The sequence below is a fragment of the Notamacropus eugenii genome, chromosome 3, assembly GCF_028372415.1.
Source record: "Notamacropus eugenii isolate mMacEug1 chromosome 3, mMacEug1.pri_v2, whole genome shotgun sequence".
NCBI classification, from domain to species: domain Eukaryota; kingdom Metazoa; phylum Chordata; class Mammalia; order Diprotodontia; family Macropodidae; genus Notamacropus; species Notamacropus eugenii.
The window spans coordinates 213,080,506-213,094,373 of NC_092874.1; the positions used below are offsets into that span (position 1 = coordinate 213,080,506).

The window sequence follows — 13,868 nt, forward strand, 5'->3', positions numbered from 1 at the left end:
AATGTAGCATTCATTCACCTGCTACATATTTTATAATGTAATAAGTATGTAATAAAAGTCAAATAAGTTGACTTGAGATATTGGAAGTTGGAACTATTCCTTGTAGCTAAAATTACTAGGGAAGACTTCATGGCAGTGAGGGTTTGGAGTCAGGAATACCTGTTAAAATCTGGCCTCAAATACATACTAGCTATGTGATCCTTAGCAAGTTACTTAACCTCTGTTTGCCTCAATTTCTTTTATCTGTAAAATGGGAATAATAACACCGGCTTTTGCAGGGATATTTTGAGGATCAAATGAAATAATAATTCTAAAACAGTTAGCACATTGCCTAACACCTATTAAATGTTATATAGTTAACTATGTAAATGTTAGCTATTACTGTTATCATGGAAGAAGTGATACCTGTTTAAAAATCCTTTTATTTTTTGAATTGCTTTCTAACAGTGCTCTGTTTAAAAAAGAAATGAGTTGATTCTATAAACTGCCTTGATTTATATTGTCAAAAGTTTTTCTGGTAAATTAGTATCTTTTATTGATCTTTGCAATGTGTGTACTTTTTTTTGCTATTACTAAACTGATAATTTTGTTAATTAATTTGATACTTATTTTCCCCTTCTTTGATTAGAAACAAAATATCAGAAATACATTCACCTTTGTGCTTGAAGCAGTTGAAGATTTTAAATCTTAGTAAAAATCACATATCATCCATAACTGAAGATTTTTTTGAGGCATGTAGTAAACTGGAAGTTTTTAGTGCCAGAATGAATTTTCTTGGTAAGTATATTTTGCTTGTTTTTTTTTTCTTCTAAGTATTTTAGAGTGAACATTCTATATATATGAGGATTTTAGATGTTGATTTTTAAAGTGTATTTCAAGCATTGGTTTTATTATAGAGACTCTAATTCTTTATTACGGCATGAAAGTGATCTTAAGTTTTGGGACTCTGTTAGCAGAAGAACTTGAGCAAGTTCTACCAAGCTGGAAAAAATTTTAGTAGCCTCAGTAAATGAGATGGTTTATCACTTGGAGGTTGGCTATGAAGAGATACATTCTTTAGCTATGGATACATTTGAAAGAGAAAAAAAAAATTTAAGTGGTTTTTAGTTCTGTGCAGCCTCCCCTTCTACACAGACAATGACAGTGAAAAAACAAGGACAAATAATGGTAATCACAGTTTTTGAAACTCTAGAAACATTCAGGTAATTGTTAATACTTCATTTTGAAATCTATGTAAAAATGTGTTGAGATATCATTGGAGCAACTGAACCCATATTAATATATTCTCATTTATAAAAAACCACAGTAACAACTCACATTTTTATGGATAGGACTTTAAGATTTATAAAGTACTTTCCTCAGATGAGTATTATAAGGCATGTAGCATTAATATTATCCTTCTTTCTCAGATGAGAAAATTAGGTCCCAGAGAGACAAAGTAGTTTATTCATTTCCACTAGCTGATTAGTGGGAAAGCTCAAATTTAGCCCTGGATCTTCTAAATACACCTCCAGGGGTCATTCCATGCATGACACTTCTTGCTAGAAAACTTAAAGGAATGTCAGGCAAGCAACTATATTAATAGCTAAGGTTTGTAATTGAAAACCACATGTCTCTGTGCAACCAGTTTATTGACAAAAAGTAGAATGTAGCACCACATTAGAAGAAGGGATAAAGGTGAAAAGATATTGCTACAACTTGATCTATAATTTTAATCCTGAAAAATAGGAAATAGATAAAAGTAAACATATTAGCTCTGATTATTAACATTTCTGATAGTAATTCAACCAATGTAAAACAGTTTCTACAAGCAGGTGAAAAGAACCCAGAAGTTACCTTAATCAGCAAACAGGTGATCTTCTTGCCAAATGGATTGGCTCATTTTCCTACAACAGGTTACATAGAGGGATGATGCAAGATGGTGAACAGAAGTTGGGCAAAATCTCACCTAAATCTGGGATTACAAGTGAAACTAGAAGAATGTGAGGTTGCTACAAAGTGGAACAGATTTGTCAGTATTTCTCTGGTGATATGTTTTCCCATTAGTGATGTTGGAACTACTTTTCTATTTCTGACTTCTGTGAGACAAAGAGAAATGGGAAAAGAAAAGAGATTTGAGTTTAGCAAAGAGAAGTATATCATGAAAGTGATTTGAAAGTATTTGGACTTGTGAAAAGAGCCAGGAGATTAATTTTAGGTAATAGTATTAAGTGCTTGCCAAGCATAGTGCTAAGTACTGGGTATACACAAATAATAAGTGAGATAGTCATTGTTCTCAAAGAGCTCACCCTTTAATTGAGAGAGATAATACATAAAGATAGGTTCAGCTTACTGTAGATAAAAAGACCAGGTCATACTTCAGACTTGACAGAGGAAAAAATAATATGGCAAGGCCTCAAGGACCTTAGGAAAGAGCAGTAGGATAGATGACACCTGAAAGCCAGGGACCACAATAGAGAAGTATTTTGATGCAACTGCAGTCAAAGTTAGGAATAGAGGAATTTGGGAAAATTGAAGAATTCTTTCCACCAATTAAGGAAACTGTTTCCAAGTTCAGCTTCTGAGAAAGAACACTAAAGGGAAGGAAGAGGATTAAGATTACTAGGAAGTAAGGCCTATAGAGCAAAATAAAAGGACAGTGAAGTTGAAGAGAGGAAATTTAAAAGTAAACAATTGTTAAGGTAAACAAATTGACAAAATACAAACATAAGTAAAATAAAAAAATCTGAAAAGCCAGAGAAAATAGGGTATGGCTCTAAAGTTGTTTTTGAGATAAAGCAAGGAATTAGATATGGCTGTGCAGTTACTAAATGGTGTTAAAAGGGCTTAGTAAGTGAATTTGTAAACTCACAAGGGATTTCAGAAAATGAAACTATGGAGGGGGTAGAGTTTAAAAGTGACTTGAATTGGATGCTATGTGTTTATTTCTGCTACAACTAGCTGCTATGTAGATAGTTCTGCTTCCTAGAAGAGAAAGTGAATGGACTTTCTCGTTGTTCTTCAGGGATACCTCGTTGTATTTCACAACTTGTTCAGCCATGCCCCAATTGATGAGCATCAGAGAGGGGCTATTTCTGAATGACAGGAAAATGAGAGTATAACAAAGTGGTTAAGTGTCAACTATTTCATGAAGGCAAAGGAGGAATGATATTTTGTTTCTTAGGAGGTTGCTGGTATCTTTAAAACACAGTAGAATGTCATTATGAGGACTTGACACTTAAGAAAATGAAGTTGGAGAGAACAGCTTGGCCAACAAAATGAATGTGTACTACACATGACTATAATTTTAATAACATTCAAGTTCCAGTTTTCAAGCAGTCTTAAAGGAAGGAGAAGATTCTGAAAGAATAGAAAAGAACACATGATATTAATGCAAAAAACATGGCTATGAAGACTCAGAAACTTCTGACCCATATATCTACTTTCTCCACTCCAATATAAAATTCATCAGAACACTTTAAGCTTGCATTGAGAGTGGATAAAAGCATGAGAAGTTCCTTGGAGGCCAGCTTTTATATTTGATTTTTCTAGAGCAAATAATATTTTGTCACTCAACTGACTAATATACTTAGAGAAATAAGCTCCTTAATACATTATAATCAGGTAGAATTCATACCAGGAATGCAGGGCTGGTTCAGTATTAGGAAAACTATCGGTATTATCTATCACATCAAGAACAAAACTAACAAAGACCACATGATTATCTCAACAGATGCAGAAAAAGCTTTCGACAAAATACAACACCCATTCCTACTAAAAACACTGGAGAACATAGAAATAAAGGGGACTTTCCATAAAATAATAAGCAGTATCTACCTAAAACCTTCAGCAAGCATTATATGCAATAGGGATAAGCTAGATGCATTCCCAATAAGATCAGGGGTGAAAGAAGGATGTCCATTATCACCACTGTTATTCAATATGGTACTAGAAATGTTAGCTGTAGCAATTAGACAAGATAAAGAAATTGAAGGAATAAGAATAGACAAAGAAGAAACTAAGTTATCACTCTTTGCAGAGAACGCAAGCTCCTACTGTGTCTATTTTTTATAAGTAACAAAAGAACAACCAGGAATTTAAATTGGTAAAACAAAACATAATCATAAAGCCTCTCCCAAAGAATTTCTCTCATGATTGCATTTCAAAATTCTTTTATAGATACCAATCATGGAGATAATTCCTTTGATTATCAATATTAAGGGAATAAAAGATAGTGATTACCTATCACGTCATTGGTATGGGGAACTCCTCCCAGGTGAGGAAACTGCCTACCAGTGCAAGTCAGCACTTTCTCTATACCTAAGATATAGAGTTGTCTTGGAGTACTAAGAGGTTAAGTAACTTGCCCAGAGTCATATATTACGTGTCATAAGTGGGACTTGAACTCAGGTCTTCTGATTTTAAGGCCAGCTCTCTATCCACCATGTCATGCTACCTCTCATCAATATCAGTAGCAACTGGGATGAAATATATACTATTTTGTGTGCATGTATGTGTGCTTATGAGGCATATGCTCTGAGGCATATGCTCAGTGAAGATGTTTGTGACTGCTAAAACTTCATAGATACCACCTACTCTTATCAAAGGTGTTTTCTTTGTCACGTCAAGTCCTGTAATTACTATAAGATTTCAAACCCACGACCATTCAAAGTAGATTAGTCCACTAAGCTAAGTAGATAAAGGATTTCCAGATTATGGTATGTTGTTGGACAACCAGAAAAAGATGAAATGGTGGTAGCTGCCTAAGCAACACCAGAAGGAAGGTCTAAGTGTGGTTCTGGTTCCACTTAAAGACCCAGATGTATGGATCTTGAGAACTTTGAGTAGATTGTTTATGAAAATTTTATTGTTTTACATTAAAGTTTTGAAGAGCCAAATGGATAAGAATTCCATAGGATGAGAAAGTTTGTAAATATTGTGATCTGTATCAAAGATACATTGATATATCGACAAGTTGACAAGTAAGTAGCAGATTGTCATTAGATAGATGTCAGTATATTATAGTATCAAGACATCTCAGGGTAATTTTCTCTGGTATTTTACACTATGAAAAAGTGTTGCATATTAGGATGATCTACTATGGTACTGAATTGTTGACTTTTATGCTGAAAATGCCTCATATTGTTTGGATGTTCTCAGTAAATTAATTTCACCAAATAATTGTGCATGATTGTCCTATTTATTGAACAATTATTTAATGGTTTTAACACTTGCTTTCCATGGAGCACTATACTACTTAATATGCTGATACTTATTACTGCTTAACATTTAAAAAGATAGCATTATCTTAGTCTTCTGCTCTTGTAGCATATTCATGTAAATTTTTGTTTAATTTTTAAGCCTGCTTCATATTGTTTAATGTCCAAAAAGATGTAATGTGAGACAATTTTTTAATTATACTTTAAAGTGAGCTTGATAATCCCTTCCTAAAACCTGGGATAACATCTTGCCATTTGCCTATATTTTTTTACTTAATACCTGGGTTTCTTCAGTCGTTCAATAGTTCTTTATTTCCCAGGCAAAGAAAAAAATACTGGAAGCAGCCAGAAAGAAACAATTCAGATATAATGGAGCCATAATCAGGATCACACAAGACTGAGCATCTTCTAAAATAAAGGATCTGAGGGCTTGGAATATGTCTTTCTGGAGGGAAAATGTAATAGAAGTATAACCAACAATAATATCCCTAGCAAAACTGAGTATAATCTTTTAATGTGTAAACAAAATAAAGAGTTTTCAAGCAGTCCTAATGAAAAGACCAGAACTGAACAGGAAATTTGACTTTCAAATACAAGACTCAAGGGAAGCTTAAAAATGGAAACATGAAAGCGAAATCATAAAGCATTTGATAATTTGCATTTACATTCCTCTAATGAAGATAACACTTGTAACTCCTAAGAACTGTATCATTATTAAGAAAACTAAAAGGAATACACAGAGAGAATGAGTGTGAATTGATTTGGAATGTTGAGATAGGATGATTTCAAAATAATAAAATTGAGGGAATGAGAAAGAGGGATTTATTGGGGCAAGGGAGAAGGGCAAGGTATAATGAGGTAAATTATCTCACATAAAAGAGTCCTGAAAAGAAGAGCTTTTACAGTTGAGGGGAAGATGTGGGGAGGGGTGAAAGGTAACAACTGAACCTTACTCTGATCATAACTGGTCCAAAGAAGGAATAACATGCACACTCAGTTGGCTATAAGGGAAAGAACAGAGAACGGGAGAGAGGTTACAGAAGAGAGAGGATTGGGGGAAGTGAAGTCAGAGGAAAAACAGACTTTCCAAGGAGCAACAGGCTAAAAAAAAAAGAGGGGGATATAGTATGGAGGGATATACTGAGTAATCATAATTGTGAGTGTGAATGGGATGAATTCACTTATAAAGCAAGCAGAGGACAAAGTGGATTAAAAAACAGAATTTGACAATATATTGTTTATAGGAAGCATATGTGAAGTTTCACTAGAGCAGAAACTATTACGCTTCTCAGGGATAGCAATAAGACAAATCAAAAGCAAAACATAAATTAATTAAAAGAGATAAGCAGAGAAAGTACTTTTTGCTAAAAGGTACCATAGATCATAAAGTTACTTCAATACTAAACATAGACATCAAATGGCTTAGCATCCAAATTCTTAATGGAAAAGTTGCATGAATTAGAGGAGGAAATAGACAGTAAAATTGTACTAGTAGGAGACCTCAACTTTCCCACTCAAAACTAGATAAGTAAGCAAGAAGTTGAAAAGATGAAAAAAATTTTAGAAAAGTTAAAATGAGATAGAACTCGGGACCATATTGAATACAGAAAGAAATGGAAATAGAAATATACCTTTTTCTTAGTGACACATAGGATCTACACAAAAAATTACAATATATGAAAACCTCACAACCAAATGTGGAAAACTGAATATTAAATGCATCCTTTTCAGATCATAAAGCAATAAAAATTACATTGAATGAAGGGCCATAGAAACATAGATTAAAAATTAATTGGAAAATAATATAACCAGAAAGAATGATTGGATCAAAGAACAAATCATAAAAATAATAATTTCATTGAAGAGAATAACCACAATGAGGTAGTACAGCAAAATTTATGGAGTAAAGTCAAAGTAGTACTTAGTGGAAATTTTGTTATCTCTAACTGCTTAAATGAATAAAACAGAAATAGTAGATCAATGAATTGGGTATGCAACTACAAAACTACAAAAACAAGGTCAAAATCCTCAGTTACACACCAATTTGGAAATCCTGAAAATACATGGAAAAATTAATAAAGCTGAAAGTAAGAAAACTGTTGAACTTATAAATAAAACTTGCATTTGGTTTTGTAGGAAAAAAAAACAAAGAAATAACCCAATGATGAATTTGATTTAAAAAAATAAAGAGGAAAATCAAATTAGTAGTATCAAAAATGAAAAGGGTGAATTCATCAGTGAAGATGAAATTAAAGCAATTATTAGGAACTATTTTGCCCAATTATATGATGGTAAATCTGACAATCTAGGTGATATGGATGAATATTTGCAAAAATAAAAATTACCAAGATGAACAGAAGAGGAAATAAAAAGCTCAAATAATCCTATCATAGAAAGAAAAAATTGAACAAGCCATCAATGAACTCCCTCAGAAGAAATCACTGGAACTGGGTGGATTCAGAAGTGAATTGTACCAAATGTTTAAAGAACAATTAATTTTAGCACTATATAAAGTATTTGTAAAAATAGGCAAAGAAAGAATCCTAATATATTTTATGACACAAATATGGTTCTGATATCTAAATCACAAAGAATGAAAATAGAGAAGGAAAACTGTAGTGATATTCCCTTAGTGATATTGATGCCTAAATTTTAAATCAAATACTAGCACAGAGATTGCAGCAATATATCCCAAAGATCATATACTATGACCAGCTGGGATTTATACCAGGGATGTATGTCTTGGTTTAATATTAGGAAAACTATCAGCATATCATGACCTATAACAATATTAAAACCAACAAAAATCACATGATTATCTAAATAGATACAGAAAGGGCTTTTGGCAAAATGTAATACTTATATTGAAAACACTAGAAAACAGACATAAATGAAACTTTCTGGGAGATGCTTAGTAGTATTTATCTGAAACCATCAGCAAGCATTATCTGTATTAGAAATAAGCTAGAAGACTTACCAGTAAGATCTGGATGAAGGAAGAATGTACATCATCAGCAACTTCATTCAATATTTTATTAAAAATTCTAATTGTAGATATTAGAGAATGTAAAGAAATTACAGCAACTAGAATAGGCAATGAGGAAGCAACATTATCCTAAATGAAAAGACGTGAGAAAATTGGGGCACTAATTCACTGTTGGTGGAGTTGTGAACTGACCCAACCATTTGGAGTTATGACCAAAGGGGAATCAAACTATGCATACCATTTTATCTAGCAATACCACTACTAAGTCTGTATCCAAAACAGATTCAAAAAAAGGGGAGGACCTACATGTGCAAAAACATTTATAGCAGCTCTTTGAACGATAACAAAATACTGGAAATTGAGGGGATGCCCATCAGTTGGGGAATGGCCGAGCAAATTGTGGTCTACGGATATAATATAATGCTATGGTGCAATAAGAAATGATGGGCAGGCAGATTTCAGAAAAACCTGGAAAGGTGCTTATAAACAATCTAAGTGAAATGAACAGAACCAGTAAAAACTGTACATAGTAACAGCAACATTGTTTGATCAACAGTGGATGATTTAGCTCTTCTCAGCAACACAATGATCCAAGAGAATTCCAAAGGACTATAATGGAAAAATACTGTCCACATCCAGAGATGGAGTCTGATTGCAGATTGAAGCATGCTTTTTTCACTTATTTTATTTTGCTTCTATGTGTTTTTTCCCTTTTGGTCTGTTTCTTCTTTCACAACTTTGTCTAATATAGGTCTGTGTTTTACATGATTGCAAATGCATAGCCTATATCAAATTTCTTGCCATTTTAGGAAAAGAGGAAGGGAGAAAAATTTGGAACTCAAAAATCTTGTAAATGCTAAGAATTGTATTTATATATAATTGGGAAAAAATAAAATACTATTATTTTTTTTAAGTAGCATCCAGAACAAGGGAGGAAGTATTTCTTCTTTATACTGCTCTAGCCACCCACATCTGTGGTATTGTGTCCTGTTCTGAGTATTACATTTTATTTTTAATAATATTTTTCCTAAATAATATTTAGTTGCATATAAAAACAATTTTAACATTTGTTTTTCAAAATTTTGAGTTTACATTCTCTCCTTTCTTTCTTAACATCCCCACTCTCTGAAATAGTCAACTATTTGATATAGTTTATACATGTCGTGTGCTATATTTTATTTGTTTTTTTTTCTTTTTTTCTTTTTTTTTATTTAACTTTTAACATTCATTTGCAGAAAATTTTGGGTTCCAAATTTTCTCCCCTTTTGTCCCCTCCCCCCACCCCAAAACACCGAGCATTCTAATTGTCCCATCACCAATCTGCTCTCTCTTCTATCTTCCCTCTCTGCCCTTGTCTCCATCTTCTCTTTTGTCTTGTAGGGCCAGATAACTTTTTATACCTCTTTACCTGTATTTCTTATCTCCTAGTGGCAAGAACAGTACTCGACAGTTGTTCCTAAAACTTTGAGTTCCAACTTCTTTACCTCCCTCCCTCCCCACCCCCTCCCTTTGGAGGGCAAGCAATTCAATATAGGCCAAATCTGTGTAGTTTTGCAAATGACTTCCATAATAGTCGTGTTGTATAAGACTAACTATATTTCCCTCCATCCTATCCTGTCCCCCATTACTTCTATTCTCTCTTTTGAGCCTGTCCCTCCCCATGAGTGTCGACCTCAAATTGCTCCATTCTCCCCATGCCCTCCCTTCCATCATCCCTCCCACCCTGCTTATCCCCTTATCCCCCACTTTCCTGTATTGTAAGATAGGTTTTCATACCAAAATGAGTGTGCATTTTATTCCTTCCTTTAGTGGAATGTGATGAGAGTAAACTTCATGTTTTTCTCTCACCTCCCCTCTTTTTCCCAAAACTAAAAAAGTCTTTTGCTTGCCTCTTTTATGAGAGATAATTTGCCCCATTCCATTTCTCCCTTTCTCCTCCCAATATATTTCTCTCTCTCACTGCTTGATTTCATTTTTTTAAGATATGATCCCATCCTCTTCAATTCACTCTGTGCACTCTGTCTCTATGTGTGTGTGCATGTGCATGTGTGTGTGTGTAATCCCACCCAGTACCCAGATACTGAAATGTTTCAAGAGTTACAAATATTGTCTTTCCATGTAGGAATGTAAACAGTTCAACTTTAGTAAGTCCCTTATGACTTCTCTTTGCTGTTCACCTTTTCATGCTTCTCTTCATTCTTGTGTTTGAAAGTCAAATTTTCTTTTCAGCTCTGGTCTTTTCATCAAGAATGCTTGAAAGTCCTCTATTTCATTGAAAGACCAATTTTTCCCCTGAAGTATTATACTCAGTTTTGCTGGGTAGGTGATTCTTGGTTTTAGTCCTAGTTCCTTTGACTTCTGGAATATCCTATTCCATACCCTTCGATCCCTTAATGTAGAAGCTGCTAGATCTTGTGTTATCCTGATTGTATTTCCACAATACTTGAATTGTTTCTTTCTAGCTGCTTGCAATATTTTCTGCTTGGCCAGGGATCTCTGGAATTTGGACACAATGTTCCTAGGAGTGTCTCTTTTTGGATCTCTTTCAGGAGGTGATTGGTGGATTCTTTCAATGTTTATTTTGCCCCCTGGTTCTAGAATCTCAGGGAAGTTTTCCTTGATAATTTCATGAAAGATGATGTCTAGGCTCTTTTTTCGATCAAGGCTTTTAGGTAGTCTCATAATTTTTAAATTGTCTCTCCTGGATCTGTTTTCCAGGTCAGTTGTTTTTCCAGTGAGATATTTCACATTATATTCCATTTTTTCATTCTTTTGGTTTTTTTTTTGTGATTTCTTGGTTTCTCATAAAGTCATTAGCCTCCATCTGTTCCATTCTAATTTTGAAAGAACTATTTTCTTCAGTGAGCTTTTGAACTTCCTTTTCCATTTGGCTAATTCTGCTTTTGAAAGCATTCTTCTCCTCATTGGCTTTTTGAACCTCTTTTGTCAATTGAGTTAGCCTATTTTTCAAGGTGTTATTTTCTTCAGCATTTTTTTGGGTCTCCTTTAGCAGGGTGCTGACCTGCTGTTCATACTTTGCATGTCTCTCATTTCTCTTCCCAGTTTTTCCTCCACCTCTCTAACTTGATTTTCAAAATTCTTTTTGAGCTCTTCCATGGCCTGAGCCCATTGAGTGGGCTGGGATACAGAAGCCTTGACTTCTGTGTCTTTGCCTGATGCTAAGCATTGTTCTTCCTCATCAGAAAGGAAGGAAGGAAATGCCTGTTCACCAAGAAAGTAACCTTCTATAGTCTTATTTCTTTTCCCTTTTCTGAGCATTTTCCCAGCCAGTGACTTGACTTCTGAGTGTCCTCTCCACACCCACTTCACCTCCAGATCCTCCCAGCCAGAGCTTGGGGTCTGAGATTCAAATGCTGCTCCCCAGCCTCAGGGCTTTGGGCAGGGGCAGGGCTGCTATTCAGTGTGAAATTAAGTTCAGGTGCTCAGGTGGGAGCAGAGCCGCCTCTCAGGCTCAGTTCCCTCAGGGGGTTTATGCAGAGACCTTCAACAATGGATTCGGGCTTCTGCCTGCTTGGGGAGTCCGGGTCTGCTCCCACCTCTGCTGCTGTCTCCTGAGGGGGCCTGAGTTATGGGGGCACACCACTCCCCTCTTGACCCGCCAAAGAGACCCTCTCACCGACCCCCGTCACCTGTGGGTGGAGGGACCCACGCGACTGCTGGAGATCCCATCCCTGAAGCCTGCTCAGATCTGCTCCTCTCGGTGCCACAGCCAGGGCAGGGCTGGGTCGGCTCCGCGTCTCCTGTGCTTCACCGTTCTGTGGCCTCTGCTGCTCCAGAATTTGCCGGGGGTACTTTTTTACAGATGTTCCATAGGGCTGTGTGTTCGGAGCTATGTGTATGTATGTCTTTCTACTCCGCCATCTTGGCTCCATCCCCCTCATCCCCCCACCCCCGTGTGCTGTATTTTAGAAGGGATGTTATAAATGGAGCATGTACTGAATACAAACAGCACAATAAAGACTTCAAATCATGTGATTTTAAAGAAACTTACTATGTTTTGCCAAGAGAGGAGAAGATTAATAGGAATCTTCAAATACTGAAGGATTTTGTGGTAGAAATTTTAGCATTTGCATACTGCAATAGAGTTGTCACTACTGTTATATCTAATCCTCTCTAATAGAATTAGAATTATTAAGTGAAAATAAGCACATGTATTATAAGGTTGAATATAAGGAAAAACTTAATAGGGGTTAAACTACTTATTAATGGACTAATGTCTCAGGAGGTAGTCAATTTTTGGTGAGAGGAGGTATTCAGTCATTAGCTAAATGACCAGCTTGCCAGGTATGTTAAAGATGGAATTCATGCTATGGTTAGTAGTTGGAGTTGATGGCCTATGGAGTTCCTTTCAACTTTACCAGTGATTCCATTGTTCCAAATTTAGCGACTTATCAAAGTTACATAGCTGAGTCATGATCACTTGAGTAGTTTATTCCCTACTCAGTACTTTTTACATTACTGCAAAATTTTAATTGCTTTTTTTTTAAAAAAGGAAATCTCCCTTTCCTTTAAGTAATATAGAATTGTAGCCACTGTGAATTTTAGTTTAGAGTTATAAATTTTTGACTTAGCTTGCATGTAAATTATACTAGACATCTTACAATGTTGCCTTGAAGTTGAGTTTAAATTTAGGGATTTTGTTCAGGTTCTCAGATGAAAAGATTCTCATAAGTACTGTGTGGTATTGCTTGTTTACTAGTACAAATAAAATTGAAGTTTGCAAAAGAAGAAAAAAATTTTTGGTGGGTAAAATGGAGTCAGAGAGGCTTTAAGATAAAACTAGCATCTTAGAAAAAGCAGTATGTCTGATAAAGTTTGTCAAGAAATGTTCTTAAGTCAATAAAGAAATAATGAAAATGCACATAATTTTGTTTCTTTTCTCTTGCAGTTGCGGTGCCTTGCTTGCCCTCTAGCATAACAATTTTAAATTTATCACAAAACAAATTTACATGTATTCCAGAAGTAATTCTCAGTCTTCCACAGTAAGTTTTACTTTAAATTTTAGAAAGAAAGTTTGAATTGGAGACATATTCTTTTAAATATCAAAGCCTACATATGACCATTGTTTTTTGTATATATAGATGTTTAACTTCAAGTAAGAAGAAGATGCTGATAATTAGTTGATTTAATTTTTTTTTCAGCAGGTTAGTTTGACATTTTGTAGAAGCAGTTTTGTAGTCTGTTGGTTTTTTTGCATATGTAAAAATTCACACCTCTGATTTCACTGTTGAAGGAAGCTAATTTTTCTGATGCAGAACAAGTATGTTGTAATTTAAGACCTTGCTTAGGCTAGGGAAAAGTTAAATGACTTGACTTCATATACACAGTCTATGTCAGAGGTGAGACTTGAAACCAAGTCTTCTTGACTGAGACTGGTTCTCTATCTTCTCCAGAACACTCTTTTTCTGATATATTATTATAATGATTGAATGAAACTTGGATAGCTATTGCAATGATTCTGAAATAAGGTTTTGAGGGATAATTTGAATTTGTATATACTGTTTAAAAATTGAAAATACATTATTGATTTTGAAAACATGAAGGTTTTGCCTGATAGAGATGCTATTTGATGAAAATGGTGAACTTTTGTCTGGTTCTAGAGTTCTTGATCTATTTTTAATTAATAAAAGATAAAAAGTACAAAAAATTACAAAGGAAGACAC

At 34.7% G+C, this 13,868-nt stretch overlaps 1 protein-coding gene across 2 annotated transcripts in view; it reads left to right on the forward strand.

The window, feature by feature from the left end:
* Nucleotides 1-13,868, forward strand: part of LRRK2 (leucine rich repeat kinase 2) — a 253,844-nt gene that overhangs the window by 109,786 nt on the left and 130,190 nt on the right. For both annotated transcript variants that reach the window (XM_072654313.1, XM_072654315.1), the window contains 2 exons: nt 629-777; nt 13,094-13,187. In XM_072654313.1, the coding sequence (XP_072510414.1) occupies nt 629-777; nt 13,094-13,187 (243 nt within the window). The remainder of the gene's footprint in view (nt 1-628; nt 778-13,093; nt 13,188-13,868) is intronic.